This window comes from Sus scrofa, chromosome 13 (assembly GCF_054392235.1).
Source record: "Sus scrofa isolate SSC_HxYL_T2T_F1_AM1 chromosome 13, Sscrofa_HxYL_maternal_Yorkshire_Landrace_v2.0, whole genome shotgun sequence".
In the NCBI taxonomy this organism is placed as follows: domain Eukaryota; kingdom Metazoa; phylum Chordata; class Mammalia; order Artiodactyla; family Suidae; genus Sus; species Sus scrofa.
The window spans coordinates 105,573,444-105,598,233 of NC_139395.1; the positions used below are offsets into that span (position 1 = coordinate 105,573,444).

The 24,790-nt window shown below is 39.0% G+C and overlaps 1 protein-coding gene across 1 annotated transcript; it reads left to right on the forward strand.

Annotated features, from left to right (window-relative positions):
- The first annotated feature begins 1,596 nt into the window (after positions 1-1,596).
- SELENOT (selenoprotein T) lies at positions 1,597-22,478 on the forward strand. The gene is made up of 5 exons (NM_001163408.1): positions 1,597-1,767; positions 16,330-16,440; positions 17,279-17,405; positions 19,978-20,065; positions 22,328-22,478. Exons 1-5 carry the CDS (start codon positions 1,631-1,633, stop codon positions 22,450-22,452), a joined length of 588 nt encoding a protein of 195 aa, NP_001156880.1. The 5' UTR covers positions 1,597-1,630; the 3' UTR covers positions 22,453-22,478.
- The last annotated feature ends 2,312 nt before the right edge of the window (positions 22,479-24,790 follow it).

Here is a 24,790-nt window from a genome sequence, read left to right on the forward strand (position 1 = left end):
AGGGGTCCAATTGGAGCCAGAGCCACAGCAACTCAGGATCCGAGCGGCGTCTGTGACCTACACCACAGCTCACGGTAATGCTGGATCTTTAACCCACTGAGCAAGGCAAGGGATCGAACCCACAACCTCATGGTTCCTAGTCGGATTCGTTAACCACTGAGCCACAATGCGAACTCCCTATTATGAAGTGTTTTGACTTTATATCCTTAAATTAGGAAACAATTTTTTTCTTTTTTTTTTGGCTGTGCCTGTAGCATATGTAAGTTCCCAGGCCAAGGATAAAACCCAGTAGCCCAAGCCCCTGCAGGGATAAAACCAATCCTTAACTCACTGTGCCACAAGAGAACTCCTAGGAACCTAGAAAACTTTTTTTTTTTTTCTTTTTAGGGCCGCACTCACAGCATATGGAGGTTCCCAGGCTAGGGGTTGAATCAGAGCTGCAGCTGCAAGTCTACGCTGCAGCCACAGCAAGCCAGATCCAAGCTGGATCTGAGACCTACACCACAGCTCCCCACAATGCCAGATCCTTAACCCACTAAGCAAGGCCAGGGATTGAATCAGCCTCCTCATGGATACTAGTTGGTTCTTAACCTGCTGAGCTGCAATAGGAACTCCTAGGAAACAATTTTTGTTCATGTGCTTACATTCAAGTTATTGGCTATTAGGAACTATAGGAATATGCATTTATTGAGAACTTACTGTTTCTTGAACTCATAACTGATGTATTTTATAACTGTAATACCTGGGCTAAATGATCCAGAATGACTGACATTTATTAATTTTGAGACTTAATTTTGGTCCCGATTTGAACAAATGAACAATAAAAAAATAAACATTAAGACAGGAAATTTAAACAGTGAATATTTTGGTACTAAGTAATAATTTTTTTAAGGTGGTATTGTATTGTGGTCAAGAATACCACCAAAAGAATATCTTTTAGAGATACATGCTTTTAAAAATCTATAGATGAGGTAATATGTCTGATATTTTCTTCTCTGGTGGAGAAGTGGTTAGAGCTATACAGAAGTAAGATACCCAAATGCCAGTAATTGTTAAAGGTCGTTGACAAGTTAAGGTAATTATTTTCTTGTATTTGAAGATTTCCAAAGGTCTTCAAAAAAAATTCTTCTAGGCGAGAGCAATATTGCAAGTTTAAACAAAAGGCTGCAGCACGCAACCAAAGAGTGAAACATTATGTATCTTAAGGCGTAGGCTTTCTCTTGTATCTCCCACACGTGAATCAAAGCTGTTAAACAGCTGTCCCTAAGTGCCTCAAGGGAGATAAATGTCCGAATTACATGAAAGTGTATGTGGAACTCAGGTGTAGTCAGGAGGTATAATTAATAGGCTACGTTGACGTCCCACCAGCTGTTTAGGTCCCTCCCTAATCATCTCACTCTATCCCAGAGCCTCTGCAAACATCCAAGATGGTGGGTCAGGACCGTGAAACAGGTCAGCTCTCCCTCCCAGAGCGTGCGCGGGCGCCGGAACACGCAGGCGCATTCCTGCTTCCCTACCCGACCTTGGCGGATCGCGCCTGCGCGGTGGGGAGCAGCTCGCGGCTCCGGCTCGGCCTTGGGCTGGCTGCAGTCTTAGTGTGAGGGCGGCTGGAGTGGCTGGCACGTTTATGATGAGGCTTCTGCTACTTTTCCTGGTGGCGGCGTCGGCGGTGGTCCGGAGCGATGCCTCGGCCAACATGGGAGGCGTGCCTGGCAAGAGATTAAAGATGCAGTACGCCACGGGGCCGCTGCTCAAATTCCAGATATGGTGAGTATATGTGCCGGGCCCCAGCCGCGCCGGTGTTCCTCTGCCCGGCGCCTTTCACTACTCGAGGCCCCTGCTTCACGGCCCAGAGGACTTAACCGTCCCTGGTCCGGAAGAACGGCGCCAGCAGCCTTCCGCTGCTTGCCCTCTCCCGAGCTCTTCTCGGAAATGGCCAGGCCGCCCTCCTTGCCTCCAAGCACAACCGCTCACTTCTCTTTTGCTTTATACAGTGGGAGGAGTGGGGAAAGAGGACACAAGAAGGTTAAATGCTGAAAGGCGCAGACGCGGGGACGCTTGGAGCACCGGGCGGCGGCGTCACGCCATGGCTACCCGGCTTTCTGCGGTGGTGGGCATGAGTCGGCGCAGTGTCGGCGCAGGAGCTTCCAGCGTTTGTCACTTGGTTCACTTTTCTCCTAGCCTTTCGCGGGTTTTGCCAGGTGGCGTCGCTGCCCCGTTTGGTGAAGGTTAACTCAGGTCGTTGGGGGGGACCTGCTAGCGACAAACGCCTTTTTCTCCAGGATCTGCCGGGGTGACTGTCGGGTGAGGGAATAGGGATTCTGACAGCTAATAGGCATGGATGGGTCCGGGAGGCTCGTTCTCAGTTTGCAGTTTCCAAAATGTCTTTGCAAAGGAGCACCTCGCTCTTCTGACTACCGCTCGCTCCCAGACAACTGGGTCTTCTCCCCCATTCCTCTTACTCGCACCTCCAGGGAGTTCCCTGCTCTGGCATCTCTTTCTACCTTTCAAATCTCTTGGACATTCAGAAAATTAGAGGAAACAACCCTTTTCACCCCCAACCCGGCGGTTTTCGACGGTGTTCTGTAAGTGGTTTTGTTGTTACCTAGTTAAGTATTGGAAGCAGAGCAGTAATGCACATGCTAAGGTAAGTGGTGTTGGAGAAGGTTTGAAAGGCTCAGATTAAAAATAAAAACCAAAATTGTAAAATTGTGGAAATTAGAACCTGTATCTCAAAAGATGACTTTATTTCAGTATAGGATGGTCAGATTAGAGGCCATAAAGCATTTAAAATCATCTTTTTTCAAACTTCATATTTTAATGTAACGGTACTAAAGTTTAGATTTTCTACTTACCCAACTAGTTTTTTGCTTAATCTTTGGAGTCTAAGCAAATCTTTAAAATTAAATCAATTTAAGTAACGTTTGAAGAGAATCAGAAAATAGGATGGTGTTTATTTTTGGAGTGAAAACTAAAAACCCTGCAATTTCTTTCTGAATGAAAAAAATTCATTCCCTGTACTGTTTACTCTGTGCCTGGCATATATCATCATGTATGATACTAAATGGGAATTATGGCTTGACCGTTTTGATTTTTTTCCTCTGCATATTTTTTTTTCCATTAGAAAGTGGCAGTCATCTTACCAACCTAAAAATACTGTTAAGGATTAAGTGTGATATTTTTGTATTTAAGTAATTTTAAAAAGACCACATTTTCCAAGTTATGTAATTTTTCTATTCTGTATTTTTTGGTTTCACTTGTGCATTTCCAAAATACACTTTTACAAGTGCTTGAATTAGAACACTTGTCACAAAAATTTAATGAATGTACCTCACAGTAAGGTATATAACAGTTTTGGAAATGTATAAGCAGATGTAGGGAAGGGCATTCAGTCCTTCAAATTAAACTTTTAAAATGGTCTTAAATCAGTTGAACTTTTGATACTTAGTTTTTGTTTCCCTTTTTATTTTTTCCTTTAATTAGAAAGGCATGGGAGTTCCCATTGTGGCGAAGCGGAAACGAATCTGACTAGGAACCATGAAGTTGCAGGTTCAATCCCTGGCCTCGCTCAGTGGGTTAAGGATCCGGCGTTTCCATGAGCTGTGGTGTAGGTTGCAGACACGGCTTGGATCTGGCATTGCTGTGGCTCTGGTGTAGGCCGGTGGCTACAGCTCCGATTAGATCCCTAGCCTGGGAACCTGCATATGCCACAGGTGCAGCCCTAAAAAGGACAAAAGGCAAGAAAGAAAGAAAAGTACAAACTTGTACTAATAAAAGTGTTTTCTTTTGCAATCATCCTGAGAGCATGTTACATACAAAGTGCTTCACTTAAAAAAATCTATAGATGGGAAATAACTTTATTAATCTTCCCTATGCCCTACCAAATACAGGTTAATTTAGTTTATTGTTTGTTACTTCTTCCCCCCAGATATTAATCTGTGTAGTAAAGTGAATATTTGATTTCTGGTTTTGGTAGAATCTCTTGGGTGTTCATTTGCAAGTTTGTTTGGCAAAGAGGAGGAAGCTAAGACAATTGAGGATAAATATGTGAAAATTCTTTAAATTCCATTTGAAATCTGAGTGCTGTAAAGTGCAACTTTTCACTAATTACCATCCTTAACAAAGGAGAGAACTGTTTTTACCTTCTTTTCAATTACTGTTTTTTTTATGGCCACACCCACAACATACGGAAGTTTCCAGGGCAGGGATTAAATCCTAGCTGCAGCTGAGACCTACACTGCAGCTATGGCAACACCAGATCCTTAACTCTTTGCACCAGGCTGGTCATCAAACTGGTGCCACCACAGAGACAAACTACATTAACCCATTGTGCCACAGCAGGAACGACTCCTTTCAGTTATTTTTGTCCCTTATTATATTTATCATGAGTACTCTTTATTTAACTTTATCTCATTGTATCATCTGTTGTGCCCCTTTTGTAATTGTTAATAAAACAGAATAACAGCACAATACATATAAATGGAATTGAAGGGTTAGAGATCAAGCATACAGAATAGCTTAAGACAAATTTTCACATTCTGCCTTCAGTATTTTTTTCAGTAAGTTCTCATTCAAGACCTGCTTGAATGACCTGCTTTAGCAAGAGCTAAAGATAAAATGGTGAACAAGACAGATGTGGCTCCTTGTGAAGCCTACAGTGATGCACAGTATTACTTTATGTACCTGAGTGTTTGGTTCTTCTGTCAGTTGATTGAGCAGTTAAATTAGATAAGTTTGATGACACCGATTGCATATTTGGGGAAAAATTATACTTACTGCTTATTTGGACATTTAAGCATTGAACATAAAAAAAACTTTTCTCTACACAGAGCTTAAAATTCCTTTGTCCTTTTCCTTTATTGCAGTTTTTATGTGTAAATGTATTCTACAGATATTATTTGGTATGTTTGTATGCCTGCTTTATTTTCCCCGTATATATACGTGATTTAACCTGTAATCAGACTTACAGCATTTTATCAGTTGTTGGAATTTTAAGAGATTACTGGCTACAGCTCTTAATGGTTGACACTTACTTAAACAATTGACAATTGTAGAGTTAAAACAATTGACAATAGAGTTAAAATTTAAAAATGTAAGCAGAACAGCAGAATCCAATTTTTGCTATTTAAGAATCCACTGCTGTAGTTTTAGGACAACCTATTTTTTAAAGAATAAATTTTAGTGGAGTACAAAGTTGTGTTAGTTTTAGGGGTACAGTAAAGTAAATCAGTTATACATATATCCGTTCCTTTTCAGCTTCTTTTCCCATGTAGGTTACTACACAGTATTGAGTAGGTTACCCTGTGCTATACAGTAGGTTCGTGTTGCCTATCCATTTTATTTTATTTTTATTTATTTATTTTTGTCTCAGCCATGGCATATGGGAGTTTCTGGGCAGGGATCAAATCCGAGCCACAGCTGTGACAATGCTGGATCCTTATACCACTGTTACGGGCTGCTGTAGAGACAGCTCTGGATTCTTTTTTTTTTTTTTTTCCATTTCTTGGGCCGCTCCCACGGCATATGGAGGTTTCCATGCTAGGGGTCCATTCGGAGCTGTAGCCGATGGCCTATGCCAGAGCCACAGCAACGTGGGATCCGAGCCGCGTCTGCGACCTACACCACAGCTCAGGGCAACGCCGGATCCTCAACCCACTGCAGCTCTGGATTCTTAACCTACTGCACCATAGTGGGAACTCCCTATCCATTTTGTATGGTAGTGTGCATATGTCAGTCCCAACCCCCTAATTTAGTAACCCCTGCTCCTCCCGCCCCCGCCATGTTTCCCCTTTAGTAACCATAAATTTGAGGACAACCAGGTTCTAAATGGAGTTTTGGAGTTCCCGTTGTGGCGTGGTGGTGTTGGTGGTTAACGAATCCGACTGGGAACCATGAGGTTGCGGGTTCGGTCCCTGCCCTTGCTCAGTGGGTTAACAATCCAGTGTTAAAGAATTGAAGAAATCTGAGAAATTCTGGGTTATAGAGATCACGTTAGTTACTTAGACAATATTTATATGTTCAATAAATATTTGAACATCAACTCTTTGCAGATATTTTGCTTGGTGCTGGGAGTTCAGTTCAGTGCTCTCATAGATGTTGCCTTTAACATCATCAGTCATCAATCCATGGACAATTACATGGAATTACTGTTAAGTGCTATAGGAAAGTAATATGGTATGAGAGAGACCTAAGGGGATCAGGGAAGTTTTCCACGAGGAAATGAACTTTGAACTGAGAGAACTGAGATTTGAAGGATAAAATGTATTTAGAGAGCATGTTTGAGCAACGGGAATAATACATTCAGTGGCTGAGTAGTAGGAGAGAACATAATTTCTTGAGGCCAAGGCTGTTGAACTTAAAGACCAAAGAGTGTGGCACAGACCCTGGCAGGTCTGGCCAGCCATGTTAAGGAAAAATCAGTATTGTGGAAAAGACATTACAAGGGACAAAAAATAGATGTGGGGGACCATTTAGGGAGACTTTTGGATGCCCAGGCAAGAGATAGTGGAACCTGGAATAGAAAGGTAGTGGTAGAAGTATAGGGACAGGTTTAAGAGGTCTCTTGTAGGGTGTTGGGGGGAGTGCATGCTCCCAGCACATGGAAGTTCCTGGGCCAGGGATTGAACCTGTGCCACAGTAGCAACCTGAGCCGCTGCACTGGCAACACTGGATCCTTAACCCACTGAGCCACCAGGAAATCCCAGTTAAGACGTTGTTGTGATAAATGTAACATTCTTGATGATTACCTATTTGAGGGGCCAGAAAGGCTGCACAGAGTGAGAAGTGTCAAAAGTGACCCCTGAGTTCATGATGTGCCATTCACTGTAATGATAAACAAAGGAGATCATTTTTGGGTTTTTTTTTTTTTTTTTTGGTTTTTTTTTTGGTTGGAAGGAAGGGGAAGAATCCTCAATTTTTAAAATGAAAAACGCAGTAGCTGGGGGACATCTTAAAAAAATTTTCGTCTCCTCAAACTACCCACAGTTAACAAACTAAAACGTTAAATTGCAGTTATATTTCTCCAACACTAAGATGTGATTGATTGTAAGGTACCATTATTTTATATACCACTCAGAAGGGGAAAAAATACAGCCATATAAACTGTGATACACTAATGATGAAATAAACCTTGATTTTTAAAAGATGCTAGGAGTTCCTTGGTGGCTTAGTGAGTTAAGGCTCCTGCATTGGCTCTGGTCATTGTTCTGGCACCAGTTCAATCTCTGGCCCAGGGACTTTAATATTGCCGCTGGCACAGCCAAAAAAAAAAAAAAAAAAAAAAGCTAAGTAGGAAGAATGTACTTCTTGGAATCAGTGAAATAAAGGAGTAATAAATTGATCCAGATAGTAGAGTAGTAGTAGAATGCTATGTAGGACAAATAAAATGGCTGCTGTACTTGCCACTATGTTAGATTTTTTAAAGTTCTGTGATGTTTAAATAGAATTTTGTCACCTTTTTTTTTTTTAAAAAAAAAAAACCATTTAAACAATGAATAACTGTAGTATCTAAATGCTTTGCACATAATAGTTTGGTTTTTGTTTGTTTGTTTTTGGCTGAATCTGTGGTGTGTGGAAGTTCCTGGGCCAGGGATTGAATCTGAGCCACAGTGTGACCTACACAACTGCGGCAATGCCAGATTCTTTAACCCACTGTACCAGGCTGGGGATTGAACCCAAACCAAGCCACTGAAGTCAGATTCTTAACCCGATTGCAGTGGGGATTCTTAGTTGTTTCTTCTAATAATGAATGAAGTAGTTTAGTTCAGAGCTTTTAGGTGTAAGTAAAATAGGAATGGTTTTAAAGGTTTTATCTCATTTCACAGAAACTTGAAACATTGTTTCCTTACAGTTTGTCATTAAGGTAAGTGGTAGAAATCAAATTTAATATATTACTTAGAAACCTCGTAAATAACCTCATAAATTTTAAATAGTATAGTTACTGGGAAACAGCATTTACTGAACCAGCAGTTTGGAGGCCTCCATTCTTAATTCCGTTTGCTTTCTATCTTCTGAATGACTTTCTGGAAATTATTTAATCTCTTCAGTAATCATCTTGTTCATCTGTAAAATGAGGGGTTGGCCAATTACCTCTAATATTCTGAGGTACTATTAGGAAGCTTACAGGAAAAATTGAAAGCATACATATATGTTACATTACCATCTTTGCCACGTAAAAATGTAATTGGGAGTTCCCATTGTGGCGTAGTGGAAACGAATCCGACTAGGAACCATGAGGTTGCGGGTTCAATCCCTGTCCTTGCTCAATGGGTTAAGGATTCTGAGTTGCCATGAGCTGTGGTGTAGGTTGTAGATTCTGCTTGGATCTGGCATTGCTGTGGCTTAGGCCAGAGGCTACAGCTCTGATTAGACCCCTAGTTTGGGAATCTCCACATGCCGTGGGTGCAGCCCCAAAACGGACAGAAATACAAAAAAAAAAAAAAAAAAAAAAAAGTGTAATTGGAGCCCTCTGGCTCTTTTATTTTATGTTTAATGGCCTCACCCAGGATGTATGGAAATTCCCAGGCCAGGGGAATCTGAGCCACAGCTGTGACCTACGCCACTTGCGGCAGTGCTGTATCCTTTAACCCACTGCACCGGGCCTGGGATTGAAACCTGACTCCTAAGGGACCTGACCTACTACTGTTGGATTTTTAACCCACTGTGCCGTAGCTGGAACTCCTCCTCTGGTTCATTTGATTGTCACCTTCCCTGAATTCCAGAAGGGGAAATCGTGTTTTCACATGATTTTACCTTTACCTTAACTAGGATGCAGCCTGGGGTTGGTGAGGAAGAAATCTTGTCACTGCTGATAATCAAGTCCTTGTGTTTTATGCCCCTTTTTTCATACTGCTTGTTTTCCCTTTTTGTCCAATTTTAGGAAGATAGGAATTTTTTTTAACAGCAACTTTTGAAAACCAGTCTTCTGGTGTGAGAGACAGACATGTAAACAATCTTACAGTAAAACATTCTGTTCTGAGTGTTCTGAAAGAGGTCTTAAAAACCCAGAGTGAAGAAATATGACCCATTCAGGGAGAGTTGGAAGACTTTGCAAAGGAGGAAATGAAATTTTGAAGGGTATCGGGAACTCCATGAGGAGATACAGAGAATGAACTTTACTAGCCAAAGAAAGGACATATATATGAAAATGAAGCCTGACTCAGCATGGGGGGTGGGGAGAGGAAGGGGGTCACATGGTGAGGAGAACTGGAGTCAGATAATCAGTTAAAAACATCTAGCCCAAGAGTTCCCATTGTGGCTCAGCAGGTTAAGGATCCAATGCTGTCTTTGTTAGGATGCGGTGGGATCCTTGCTCAGTGGGTTAAGGGTCCCAAGTTGCCATGTGCAAGCTGTGGCATAGACCAGCAGCTGCAGCTACAGTTCCACCCCTAGCCTTGGAACTTACCAATGCTGCAGGTGCGGCTATAAAAAGAAAAAACAAAAAACCCCACCTAGGATAGTGTACATAATACTTCCATTTTTCAAGTGCTCATTGTTGTAATTTTATTTGTATGGTCTTTTTTTTTTTTTTTTTTTTTTTTTTTTTTGCTGTTTTAGGGCCGCACCCAAGGCATGTGGAGGTTCCCAGGCTAGGGGTCGAATCGGAGCTACACTGCCAGCCTACGCCACAGCAACTCAGGATCCAAGCCACATCTGTGACCTACACCACAGCTCATGGCAACACCAGATCCTTAACTCACTTAGTGAGGCCAGGGATCAAACCTGCATGCTCATGGATCCTAGTCAGGTTCATTAACTGCTAACCACAAAGGGAACTCTTATTTGTATTGTCTTTAATGCTGTTATAGAACTTCAGTAAATAAACCTTTGAAAACTTTATTTACTACTGACTTTCAGCTTAAATAGCTTTCTGGCTTTGAAAATAGTATGTTGTAAAAATAATAAAGATGTACGTGGAAGAAAGTAAAAAATACTTCTAACTCATAACATTTTGAAGCACCTCCTTCAAACTCTTTACACAGACACATACTGTGTTACATAATTTTATATTAATGAGTACATAGTTGTATGTTTTTTTTTGAAATTTGCTTCCCCTGCATCATTTTTCATATCAGTACCTTTTCATATCAGTAACTACTATTCTGTATTAGTAGGCATAGTATTCCATAAGATGAGTATTCTTTATTTAAACCACTGAAACTTTTAACATTTTTGTTGGTCCTAATTTTTCGTAAAATTACTTTGTTATGACTCTTCTCAAATATCTTGTGTATTTGTCCAGTTATTTTCATAAAATCATAGACAGAAACTATTATGATTATGTCAGTGGTTATCACATTTAAAATTATGGCGTTCCTGTTGTGGCTCAGCAGTAACAAACCCGACTAGTATCCATGAGGATGAGGGTTTGATCCCTGCCCTTGCTCAGTGGGTTAAGGATCCGGCATTGCCATGAGCTGTGGTGTAGGTCACAGATGTGGCTTGGATCCCGAGTTGCTGTGGCTGTGGCATAGGCCAGCAGCTACAGCTCCAATTTGACCCCTAGCCTAGTAACTTCCATATGCTGCAGGTGCAGCCCTAAAAGGCAAAAAAATAAATAAAAATTTGACATAGTTGAACTAGTTAATGCTCCTTCTAAGAAGATCTTATGTGGGTTGGGTTTTTAAAATTTTCTGGTTTATTACACTGTAAATAGAGAATGTGACATTTGCTGTTAGGTTTTATTTGGTGGACATACTGAGGAGTAATCCAGGGGATAGCCCCTCAACTCTGACAGGGAGGAGCCAGGACAAATAGGATTTTTTGCAAAAAAAAAAAAACCTAAAAAAACAGAACATCAAATGGTTATTGTTAATTAAAATCAGACATCTTAAGTTAATGAATTTACTGCTTTTCTATATATGGCAAGATGCCAGGGTTTGGGCTTATTGAAATCATTGCTTTCATATGTACCTTGACTGTAGGCCCAGTATTCTGTTTTTCTCCATCCTAAATCTCAGGGGTGCACAGTTAGGGGATATCTTCAGTGGCTCATGGCTTGATGGCTGCAACATCCTTTGTTTGCTGAGGTGGCTGGTGACATTCTTAGTGAGCTTTCTTTTTGAGCTAATGTATATGGTCAGTTGTAAATGTCCTCTGGTCTCTCCAAGGTGTTTCTAGAGGGAAAAAATTGTTGTATCCATGAATGCTATCTATTAGTGATACTATTCAGGTCTTTTCTAATTTTTGTTTTTGTTTGTTTGGGTTTTTTTTTTTTTTTTTTGGCTGCACCTGCTGCATGCAAAAGTTCTCAGGCCAGGGATTGAACCCACGCCACAGCAGTGAAATGCCAGATCCTTAACTGCTAAGCTACGAGGGAACTCCTGTGTATGTGTTTTTACCATGGTGGCAACTGCAGTGCTCCAAGAGTAATCAGTCAGCTGGAATGGAAATCACTTGATTTCATATAATACAGTTTCTGAACGTGATAAGCGCATACCTGTTTAGTGCTGTTTTGCAACTTAATTTTTTTTTTTTTTTTGGCTGCACCTGCACCATATGAAGTTATAGGGGTGGGGGCAGGGTCTTTAACTTGCTGTGCTGGTGTTTATAAAGCACCTTGTTCAGATTTCATTGCTCAAAACCTTTAGAACATGTGATAGACTAGACGAATGTCTATTACTACTTCATCTACTAAACAGCAAGGAGAAATGAAGATTACGTCTAAAAATGCAGCTTTCAGTGATCATTGAACTATTGGATTGGTCAGTACTGTTGACAGAAAGTACGGTATTTACAAAATATCTTCCTGATTTTTCTGGGTATAGCATGGGGGAAATATTAGTTGAAATTCTTAGAATGCAAGTAGTAGAGAAAATAGTTTGAACTGGTTTGAACATCACATTTGGAAATCCGTTTAAAATTACTAAAAGTAATAGAAGTAAAATTACTAATAGTAACAGTAAATAGTATAGAATCCGAAGGTCCAAAGGCAGGAATGCAACAGTGCCTCAAGATGGGCTGAAATAGAAAACTGGAAGATCTGAGAAGACATCATTCACTCTTCCTTTGGCTCACATCTGTACTTTTCTCAGTAAAATGTGTCTTCACCTTTTCTTTGAAGAGTAATTTATCTCCTTTCCTCAGTCCTTTTCAAAGATTACCACTCTTCTCTACCCACAGCAGCTTTGATTAAAAGTTCACCTCTCTGGAGATAATTACTTTTTAAAATAGCAGTTTTTCAGTTTTAGAGAGCAAACTCAAGCCTTCTTGTGACAGGTTTGCAATTCTGGATCATCAGGTATTGGCAAGGACTTGGGTCTTACTGTATAAACAGGATCCAATCCTAGGTGTGGGTGAGAGGACAGTTGGGGGGTAGGTTATTGTAAGTAAAAGGGGAAGGTGAGTTCAAGAGGTGCTAAAAGGAGAAATCACAAATATTTATTTCATGTCATTAAATATCTGAGATTTTGTCTTTTTTTTTTTTTTTTTTTTTTGCCACACCTGCAGCATGTGGAAGTTCCCTGGCCAGGGATAAAACTCATGCCACAGATCCTTAACCCACTGTACCACAAGGAAATTCCTAAGAATTTCTTATATGGAAAGTTCCCTGGCCAGGGATAAAACTCAAGCCACAGATCCTTAACCCACTATACCACAAGGAAATTCCTAAGAATTTCTTGTATGGAAAGTTGTGACAAAATCTAATACTTGATGAATCTAACAACAGTAATAATAAAATATTTGACAAAGTGAGTGTTTAGTAAAGATAAGCCTGGAGATTCTTAAGTTCTTTTAAGTAGTTAATAGAAATTTGTTTCCCTTTGCCAAAACTTCATACTTTTCTTAAAAAGACTGTATCTTGGAGTTCCCATTATGGCTCAGTGGATAACAAATTCAACTAGGAACCATTAGGTTGCGGGTTCGATCCCTGACCTCGCTCAGTGGGTTAAGGATCCGGCGTTGCCATGAGCTGTGGTGTGGGTTGCAGATGCAGATCAGATCCCGAGTTGCTGTGGCTCTGGTGTAGGCCGGCGGCTACAGCTCCAATTAGACCCCTAGCCTGGGAACCTCCATATGCCGAGGGAGTGGCCCTAGAAAAGGCAAAAAAACAAAAAACAAAACAAAAAAGACTGTATCTTCTGTGAAATTTTCATTCTATGTGTAGAGGTGGTATTACTTATAAAGAATGAGTGATGAGGAGTTTCTGTTGTGGTTCAGTGGGTTAAGAACCTGATTAGTATCCATGAGGACGCAGGTTCGATCCCTGGCCTGGCTCAGTGGGTTAAGGATCCTGCATTGCTGCAAACTGTGGTGTAGGTTTAAGATGCAGCTCAGGCTGTGGCTGTGGCATAGGCCAACAGCTGCTTTGAATCGACCCCTAGCCTGGGAACATGCATATGCCACAGGTGTGACCCTATAAAGAAAAAAAAAAAAGTGGTGGTGAATTTCTCTTTTGCTCTTTTTTTTTTTTTTTGAAAAGTGAGTTTTGAGATCTACTAATATTTGGACTGGTTCTACCAGTTATAAACTTGATGCTATTCCCTTGGGTTGGTGGTGGTCCTTGGTATTTTTTTTCCTTAATGACAGTGTGATTGACAAAGCAGGTTTCACTTTACTATAACTTAATTACTGATCCTGCTCCCTCCTGCCAAGTGGTACCTTCATTGTTTTATATTTTCTTTTTAATGATAGACATCCTAACTGGTATGTGGTGATAACTCATTGTGGTTTTGATTTGCATTTCCCTGTAGATTAGTGATGTTGAGCACCTTTTCATTTACCTGCTGGCCATTTGTATGTCATCTTTGGGAAAATGTTCAGTTTCCTTTGCCCGTTTTAAAATTAGATTATTAATTTTTTGGCTGTTGAGTTGTATGAGTTTCTTACATAGTTTTAATATTAATGCCCTAATCAGAGGTTACATTTGCAAATATATTTTTTTAGATTTTTTTTAAAGTATGCTGATTTACAGTGTTGTATAAATTTCTGCTGTACAGAAAAGTGACCCAGTTTTATTTATACACACATTCGTTTTCTTATATTATCTTCCATCATATTCTATCCATTTGCAAATATTTTCTTTATCCTATTCTTTAGGCAGCCTTTTCATTTTATTACTGGTTTCCTTTACTGTGCAGAAGCTTTTTAGTTTGATGTTTATTTTTGCTTTTGATGCCTTTGCTTTTGGTATCTATTCCAAAAAATCATTGTCAGGACCGGTGTCAAGGAGCTTAACTCCCTCTGTTTTCTTCTAGGAGTTTTATGGTTTCAGGTCTTCTGTTCGACTCTTTAAAAGTTTTTTTTTTTTGTCTTTTTGTCCTTTTTAGGGCCACGCCCATGAACAGCATATGAAGGTTCCCAGGCTAGGTCTAATCAGAGCTACGACTGTGGCCTACACCAGAGCCACAGCAATGCCCGATCCAAGCCATGTCTGCAACCTGTACCACATCTCACCGCAACGAGGATCCTTAACCCACTGAGCGAGGCCAGGGTTCGAGCCCTCAGCCTTATCGTTCCTAATCAGATTCGTTTCTGCTGTGCCATGACAGGAACTCCCCTTTAAAGATTTTGAGTGGATTTTTCTGTATGGTGTAAGATAGTGGTCCATTTTCGTTCTTCACATGTCCAGTTTTCCTAACACTATTTATTTTTTTTTTATTTATTTATTTTTTTTGTCTTTTGTCTTTTTTTTGTCTTTTTGTTGTTGTTGTTGTTGTTGTTGCTATTTCTTGGGCCGCTCCCGCGGCATATGGAGGTTCCCAGGCTAGGGGTTGAATCGGAGCTGCAGCCACCGGCCTACGCCAGAGCCACAGCAACGCGGGATCCGAGCCGCGTCTGCAATCTACACCACAGCTCACGGCAACGCCGGATCGTTAACCCACTGAGCAAGGGCAGGGACCGAACCCGCAACCTCATGGTTCCTAGTCGGATTCATTAACCACTGTGCCACGACGGGAACTCCCCTAACACTATTTATTAAAGAGACTCTCCATTCCCCATTGTAATTCTTGGCTCCTTTGTTATAAATTACTTGACCATATATATATATGTGGGTTTATTTCTGGATTCTGTCCCATTGATCTGATTTGATGCTGTAGCTTTGAAATAGTTTGAAATAAGCATGGTGCCTCCAACTTTGTTCTTCTTTCTCAAGATTGCTTTGGCTATTTGAGGGTCCTTTCTGGTTCTGTACAAATTTTAGGATTGTTCCATTTCTATGAAAAATGTTTTGGAATTTTGATAGGGATTGCATTGAATCTACAATTTGCTTTGGATGGTATGGACATTTTAACAATATAAATTCTTCCACATACTATGAACATGAGGTATGTTTTCATTTATTTGTGTCTTCAGTTTCTTTCATCAGTATCTTAAAGTTTTCAGTGCCCTTTTCCCCTCTTGTGTTTGTCCTCTGGTAGCATATCTCCCTTTTCTTAGTGGGGCAACATTTTATCATATAAACCACAGTTTAGTTCAGAGATTTTAATGAAGATGATTTGATTCTATTGACTTAATTTCTGCAGTAGTGATGTGGATTACTGTCATATTGCTGAAAATTATCTTCTCAATCTTTGTTTTCCTTTGCAAAGTACAATCAAATTTTAGAGTCAGAAAGGATCTAAGATTTTTTTTTTTTTTTTTTTGGTCTTTTTAGGGCTGTACCAGTGGCGTATGGAAGTTCCCAGGCTAGGGGTCCAGTTGGAGCTATATCTGCCAGCCTACGCCACAGCCATAGCAACCTGGGATCCAAGCCATGTCTGTGAACTATACCACAGCTCATGGCAACACTGAATCCTTAACCCACTGAGCAAGGCCAGGGATCGAACCTGAGCCCTCATGGATGCTAGTTGGGTTTGGTAATACTGAGTCACGATGGGAACTCCCAAGAATTTTTGAGGTTTCTTTTATTATTGAGTAGGCATATTTGCCCAATAAGGGCAGAGTGGAAATAAGAAACAGGATGTCATGTCTCCTGCCTTGGTATTTTTTTAAGCTTCTGAGGCCCCAGTTTTGAAAGTCCCTATTCCAGATAAATGAGTTGTTTTCATTTCAGTACTTACACAGTTATTGAACCCCTCCCCCAAAATGTTACATTGATTTGAGAGCTTATAATATAGTGACTTACATGAATAGGTATTTGCTTCTGTCCAACAATAACCCAAAACTATGAAGTTTAATGTCCTAATAAAAGGATTTACCTAAAGGGAAGGAACTTAAATACGTGAAATTTGTGAAGAAACCTTCATGTATCCAGCATCAATCATTATTAGTTTGTGACACTTCTTGAGAAACATTTTTATCTTGTTAATGATTTTTAGGCCTTGTATAACTAAAAAATCTAGGCATAATTCTAAGCCACCTAATGGAAGTACTTTTATTTTTCTGCAGTGTTTCCTGAGGTTATAGGCGGGTGTTTGAGGAGTACATGCGGGTTATTAGCCAGCGGTACCCAGACATCCGCATTGAAGGAGAGAATTACCTCCCTCAACCGATATATAGGTAAGTAAATATCAGTACCTTATAAAGGACTTTAGGTGAATTTTTATTTTTTTACTTTTGTGAATTGGTTCAATTAACTTTCCTTAGTTATTATAATTTCTTAATTTTTAGGGAACAGTTTTATAATAAGTTTATTTGATCCAAATATAGAATTTTTCTGTAAGAAGGAAAAGAAGATCATTTCATAAATGGTAGCTCTTCTAAAGATGTGTTTTCTTATGTAATTTTTATTAATAGGAACATAGATCAAGAACTCTTTTTTTTTTTTTTTTTTGGTGGTACCCATGGCATATGGAAGTTTCCAGGCTAGGGGTTGAATTAGAACTATAGCTGCTGGCCTACACCACAGCCACAACCACAGCAACTCGGAATCTGAGCCATGTCTGCGACCTACACCACAGCTCACAGCAAAGCTGGATCCCCAACCCACTGAGCGAGGCCGGAGATCAAACCCACATCCTCATGGATACTAGTTGGATGTGTTTTTGCTGCACCACAACGGGAGTTCCAAGAACTCTTACATTTTTATAGAAGGTCAATGTTATAAAATTCTGTACTGTTAAAATAACGGTATTTTTAAAGGCCAAGGCTATATAATTTTATAAACTTTTGATTGCTTTAAAAGATCTTGAACATTTTTGTTTTAAAGCTACATGGTAAACTTTACTATCTCTTTCACAGTATAATTAGCAACTTTTAGATTTGGTGTTTAGAAAACATTCGTACACATAAACTTGAGAAATTGAAGCTTCTGATGAAATTCTGTCTTTTTTACTTGAATTTTTATTTTTTTATTATAGTTGATTTACAATGTTGTGTCTTTCTTTTCTTTTGATAGACATATAGCATCTTTCCTGTCAGTCTTCAAGCTAGTATTAATAGGCTTAATAATCGTTGGCAAAGATCCTTTTGCTTTTTTCGGCATGCAAGCTCCTAGTATCTGGCAATGGGGCCAAGAAAATAAGGTATGTAACTTAATAGCTTTGATAGCTCTAGGTTTTTAGGCTGTCAATGAAGTATTTTAATGGATTTTTCTTTTTTTTTTTTTTTAGATGCTTTTAGCTCTATTATTTCAATTTAAACCACTATTTTTGTTTTGTTTTTTAGAGCCATACCCATGGCATATGGGAGTTCCCAGGCTAGGAGTTGAATTGGAACTATAGCTGCTGGCCTGTGCCACAGCCGCAGTAGTGCCAGATCTGAGCCGGATCTGCGACCTATACCACAACTCATGGCAATGCCAGATCCCTGACCCACCGCGTGAGGCCAGGGATCCAACCCGCATCCTCATGGATCCTCATGGATATTAGTCAGATTTGTTTCTGCTGTGCCACAATGGGAACTCCTAAACCACCTTTTTTTTTTTTTTTTTAATCTCTGGGCAAAGTGTTTAACCTCCTTTGGCCTTAGTCTTTATATCTATATATTAAAAATGATTGGGTCTTGCCTTTTTATTGTTTGAAGAATAGGGAGGTGTTACTTTAGTAGAACCTAGGCACAATAGAATTTCATACCTGATTTTGATTATATAACTTGGGCCAAATCATCCAGCAAAACATAATATGTACGTAATGTAGGCCCTTTGTAACAACTAATGTAGGTATTAATGGGTTTATTCATATTAAAAATAGGATTTTCACCTATTTATTCTTGTCAAAACTCTGTTTTTCTTGGAGTTCCCTTAAAAAAAAGTGGATTAGCATCTGGCTTTGTCACTGCAGCAGCTCAAGTCACTGCTGTGGCTTGGGTTGATCCCTGGCCCAGGATTTTCCATGTGCTACAGGCATGGCCAAAAAATAAATTAAACAACAACTGTGTTTTTATTATTTGTTCTTTGGTTTTTCTGTTCATGAGGAATCTGAAGCATATTGCCTGAAACAGTCATAAATATACATAAGAATCTGGTGCTATTTCTTTTTTTTTCTTTTTAGGGTCTTGCTGCAGCATACATTCTTTTTAGATCATTTGGCTATTTTACTTAAAATCATCTTTTTCTGGAGGTTCTACGTTGCAGCTGTGAGAAATGGAACTAATTTTTATTTCTCTTTTGAGTGAGCTTGCTTAGGTTTCCTTCTAAGAAGTATTCTTTTTTGGAATCCTCTATCTGATCTTGCCCTTTAGCTGAGACTACTTTTAGCCAATTCCTGGTATAGCTGTACTTCTTTTTCTTAGAGAACCACTTATTTTCAATAATAGGAAAGACTTCTTAACATAAACATCCTCAGGTGCTACCTCTAATTGAAGTGTGTGTCTACCCTGTTATTAATGAAACATTGATTTGGATAGGAATAAGAATTGGGAATTAACTACTTATTGATAATATTTTGTGCCATGTTTGTTAATTCTGTTGATTCTAAATTATCTATGGCACATTTTACTTCAGTAGACATGTAACATTGTTGATCTACTGTCAACAATGGAAGAAGTTACTTGAAAATTGTAGCTTTCATGATACTTCCTTGTGTATTGTTCTCATGAAATTAGACTTTGTACGTAAATGCTAGGAAAACTATGAAGTCAAAGCCCACCTAGCTCGAGTGGAGCTGGTGGCAAGCTCCTTCTTATCTACTATAGGCATTTTGATGGGTTTTTCTGAAACAGCTTGATATGAATTGACATCCTCACTATCCAGCTTTTAGTCAGGTGATTTTGTTAGGTTAAAACCTTTCTGTCCAACAGGAGCTTCTAATCTCTTGGGAGGGTACAGATTTGCCTTCAAAGGTGAATAAAGTAATTTAACATGCTAGTGCTTTCTAACCTACTTTTTTTTAAGTTTGAATTAAAATGATCTGGGTTGTTTTTGTGTGTGTGTGTGTGTGTGGTTGCACCTGTGGCATGTGGAAGTTCCAGGACCAGGAATTGAACCCAAGCTACAGCAGTGATAACATGGGGTCGTTAACCTGCTGAACCACCAGGGAGTTCCTAAAATGATTTGTTTGGAACATGGACAGGTTATATTGAATACATGTACTTGCTGATCATTGCATCACTACTCTCTTGTGAATTCATACATTATATTATAAAAATGCTGAAACAAACCCTTCTTATGCTGATATTCTTTTAACTTATTAAGGCTATTATATGATTTCTAGAAATTTTATCTTTACATTAGGAATAACAAATTCTTTAGAATGTATAGACCTATAAAGTTGCAGTTTTCTTGTTCTGTACATATGGAATAGCAGTAATAGTTTGTTTAGAAACTTAATGTAGTTTATTTTTTTATAATTATTTTTATTTTTTCCATTATAGCTGGTTTACAGTGTTCTGCAATTTTCTACTGTATAGCAAGGTGACCCAGTTACACATACATGTATATATGCATTCTTTTTTTGCACATTATCATGCTCGATCATGAGTGACTAGATATAGTTCCCAGTGCTATATAGCAGGATCTAATTGCTTATCCATTCCAAGGGCAATTATTAGGTAAAAGTTTGACTGTATATTAAGAAGATCACTGTGTCTGAACATGTCATGCTGTTTTGATTTCAAATTGGCTTTACCTGTTTTATTTTTAATTGTATTTTCTTTTAGGTCTATGCATGTATGATGGTCTTCTTCTTGAGCAACATGATTGAGAACCAGTGTATGTCAACAGGTGCATTTGAGATAACTTTGAATGGTGGGTTCTGAATAATTTTCATTCTGTGATAAATTTTAAATGATTTATTACAAGCATCAGGCTTTGCTGTTTTTCATAGTATGCTAAATTATCTCTTTATATGGTCCTCTGCTACTCCCATGGCTTTAGAGTAGTATCTCTGTGAGCATCCTTAAATGTATAGTTCTGGAGAGCTCTAGATCTCTCTTCTAGGTATTCATATCTGGGGATCTTTTTTTTTTTTAATTTTTTTTTTTGTCTTTTTTTTGCTATTTCTTGGGCCGCTCCTGCGGCATATGGAGGTTCCCAGGCTAGGGGTTGAATTGGAGCTGTAGCCACCGGCCTACACCAGAGCCATAGCAACGCGGGATCCGAGCCGCATCTGCAACCTACACCACAGCTCACAGCAACGCCGGATCCTTAACCCACGGAGCAAGGCCAGGGATCAAACCCGCAACCTCATGGTTCCTAGTCGGATTCGTTAACCACTGTGCCAGAACGGGAACTCCCACGTATCTGGGGATCTTAAACATTACCAACTTACTCCCAAACTGTTGATTACCCCAGTTCCCTGCAATTCTTTTATACTCCAGTTTGCACCTTTCTGGCATTTCTCACTTACTCAATGGCACCATTATCACCCTACCCAGTTGCCCATGTAAGAAACCTAGGATAACATGACTTTCTTCCTTGCTCTCCGTATCTAATGAAGTAGCAAATTTTGTCAGTTCTACCTTTTACAGTTTTCAAAAACCTGTTTCTGTTTATCTTCATTGCTAACCACCCTAATCCAAGCCACAATTATCTTGTTATCCGCTAACATACCCTCTAAATCAGAGGTTGGCATATATGACCTATTAGCTAATAATGGCTTTACCTTTTGTAATGGTGAAAAACTCAAAGACTGTTCTTGACATGGAAATTATATGAAATTCAGATTTCAGTATTCATTCTAGAGTTTTGAGTTTCATCAATGAAAAATTTGTGGATATTTATCTCTCTGGTTATATAAGTACCTATATCATATCCTTGATTTTGCCTCTTGGTCTGTAAAGCCTAAAATATTTACTATCTAGCTGCTGCTGCTGGCTTTTATTTTTCTTTTTTGGCCACCTCAAGGCCTATGGAGTTCCCAGGCCAGGGCTCAGATCCAAGCTGCAGTTGTGACCTACACTGTAGCTGTGGCAATGCAGATCTTTAAACCACTTGTGCTGGGGCCAGGAATCAAACCTGTGTCTCAGGGCTACAGAGATGCTGCCTATCCCGTTGTACCACAGTGGAAAACTGTACTAGAAAATTTGCTGAGATCTTCTCCAAACTGCTTAAAAGGCTTTTTATTTATTTATTTATTTTAAAAAAATTTTTTTTAGGGCCTTACCTGCGGCATATGGAGGTTCCCAGTCTAAGGGTCGAATTGGAGCTGTAGCTGCAGCTGCCGGCCTGCACCACAGCTCAGAGCAATGCTGGATCCTTAACTCATCGAGTAAGGCCAGGGATCAAACCTGCGTCCTTGTGGATACTAGTCAGATTCGTTTTCCGCTGAGCCATGATGGGAACTCCTAAAAGAATTTTTTTAAAGACACATTTCGTCTTGTTCCTTCACTGCTTCAGATTTATTAAATGGCTTTATTTCGTTCCCAAGGTAAAGAGGAGAACATTTAACATGGTCAAAAGGCCTTGCGTGATGTAGCCTAGCCATGAGCAAACCATGGCATTATGGATCATATCCCCTGTTGCCTTCTTTGTAAATAAAGTTTTATTGGAACACAGCCATGCCCATTCATTTCTGTATTGTCTCTTACTCTTTTCAGGCTACAATGAATGTTAAGTAGCTGGAACAGACTACTTAACATTTAACTTCCTGAGCTGAAAAGGCTTTTACTCTCTGACCCTTTATAGTTGGTTGATCCCTGATTTAGTCCCTGCCAACCTCTCTAGCTTCCCTTGTACCATTCTTCTATATTTCAGCTTTCATGTTTAATAATAATATCTCAATTTTAGTATTTCTCACTTTTAATAGTAGTAAGTACAAAGATTCCTTCCCAGGTTCTCTGTGTCCCTCTCATAGCATCTTCTAGTTTTAATTCTTATTATAAAAATGTGATTTTTGTAGCTGTTTGTATAAGTCCTTTGGTATTGCCCCTCCTCGAATGTAAACTGCCTAAAGCAAGGAACTTAATTCTTTTGTATTTCTAGCTGTGTGCCTAGACAATACATATTTGTAGAATGTTTATTATAGAATCATCTTTAATTTGGAGGGGGTGGTACGCTTTATTTTTGTAGATGTACCTGTGTGGTCTAAGCTGGAATCCGGTCACCTTCCATCCATGCAACAGCTTGTTCAGATTCTTGACAATGAAATGAAGCTCAATGTGCATATGGATTCAATTCCACATCATCGATCATAGCCCCACCTATCAGCACCGAAAACTCTTTTGTAAGTAGTTAAAAAATACAATAATTATGGATGGGTATCAGTTAATTCTCATGAATCAGAAAGATATTACCTATATTAGTATGTATGTGTGTATATATATGTTTATATAATAGATATTACATATATTGTCAATTGAGTTTACAACTTAAGATTTAACCGATGGATATTTTCTTCATTAAAATATCTAAGTGCCCAAGAGAGTTTGGACCTGCCAAAGTAAAGTAAGGTTGTGCTTTAAAGTAATTTTATGTTTAGGGTGTAATAATTGGGTCTATAACATCATTTTTTTTTTTTTTTCTTTTTTAGGGCCTCACCCTTGGCATATGGAAATTCTCGGGCTAAGGGTCGAATCAGAGCTGCAGCTACCAGCTTATGCCACAGCCACAGCAACGCCAGATCCAGCTGCATCTGTGGCCTGTGCTGCAACTTGCAGCAATGCTGGATCCTTAACCCAGTGAGCAAGGCCAGGGATTAAACCTGCATGCTCATGGATACTAGTTGGGTTCTTAATCTGCTGAGCCACAACGGGAACTCCTAACGGTGAAAGTTCATATATAATGCTTTGTACATACGTATTCTCTTCTTACCTTCAAATAACTAGTTCCTGGGGTTCCCTGGTGGCTCAGCAGGTTAAGGTGGGTTAACCTGCTGTGGCTCAGGTTGCTGCTACGGCTCGGGTTTGATCCCTGGCTTGGGAACTTCAGATGCTGCAGGTATGGCCAAAACAAACAAAAAAACCCAAAAATAACTAGTCCCTAAAACTACACAAATTCTTTTTACCTGCTCAAGATAGAAGATTTATAAGCAAATGTACGTGAACACAGAGGGGTGTAAGTTAATTTTGTTTAGCAGAGATGTTCTCAGTTCTTTTCTGATCAATGAGTTGATTTTACAAGAGTGAATTTTGAAATAAAATATTCTTTATATTCTATTTTTCTGTCTATCTTTCAGACATTAAGGGATTTTTGCAAGAGCAGCGGGACTGACGTTATGAAGGCCTGTACTGAAGACAGCAAGCTGTTAGTACAGACCAGATGCTTTCTTGGCAGGCTCGTTGTACCTCTTGGAAAACCTCAGTGCAAGACAGTTTTTCAGTGCTGGCACATTTTGGAATTCTGCACATTCGTGGAGTGCAATAATACTGTATAGCTTTTTTTCTTCCCCAAATCCATTCAGTTAATTTAAAAAAAAAAATGCAGACATTACTATTTGTACCTTTTTTTTCTTTGTCATATTTGAAAAAGTAGAAAATGAGTTAAAATTTGGTTTTTTTTCCCAAAGATGTCTGTTAAATCTGTTGTGATTTTATATGAATTTTCCTTTTTTATAGTTTAAAAGTTGATCTTTTCAGATTGTAGCTGAAGTTCCCAAATACTTTATAAGAGTTTATCAGACATCTCTAATTTGGTCATGTCCAGTTTATATAGTTTTCAAAATATTGCAGATTGTGAACAGTGCATTATATAAGATTATGGGGAGAGATCCTATATCCAGAGTACTCTACCAGTTTGTGTGTATGTGTGTGTGCGTGTGTGTGATTACCAGAGAACTACTAAAAGACCAACTGCTTTTTAAATCCTGTTATGTAGTTCAAGTGTCCTGCCTTGACCAATTTAATGAGTTGATTAACTGGGCCTTTATACTTAATAAAAAACTAAGCAGATGTAAGTTAAAAAGTTTGAATTTATTGCCCAACATACCTATTAACATTACATTTAACAGTTGTCAATCTAATTTTTTGTTTTTGACTCTCAAATTTCCTAGGGGATGCAGTTTAGAGTCACACGAATAATAGGTCATTTACCATTTTTAGGATAATTGATACTCCCCTCACCGAAGATAGTTGAATGTCTTTACAACGTTAATATTAAGTGAATAGTGACACTTGTCTAATAATTTAACTTGTCTAACATCATATACCAGAATTTTACTATATTTGATGAACAAAATTGAAAAGTTTTTTATTCAGTGAATTTAATATCTTTCCAGAGTTCTAAGAAGATAGTTTTTTTTTTAAACTTAAATTGATAAAGACTGTAAGAGTAATTTAGCAGAAATAGGACCATGATGTAGAAAAGTCGTCACATAACAACAATCATAACATACTTCAGCTTCCATATAGGAATAGAAATGATAGACCTGGTGGGAGTAAAGGGATTTAAGGAAGACTTATAAAAAAGTTATGAGATAATTCAACATTGGGTCCACCAAACACTTAGCACAACCTATAGTTGTCCGAGAATATTTGTTGAAATACATGTCTAGTAATGATCATGATTGTGACAGCCTCAAGGTGGAACATACTGTAG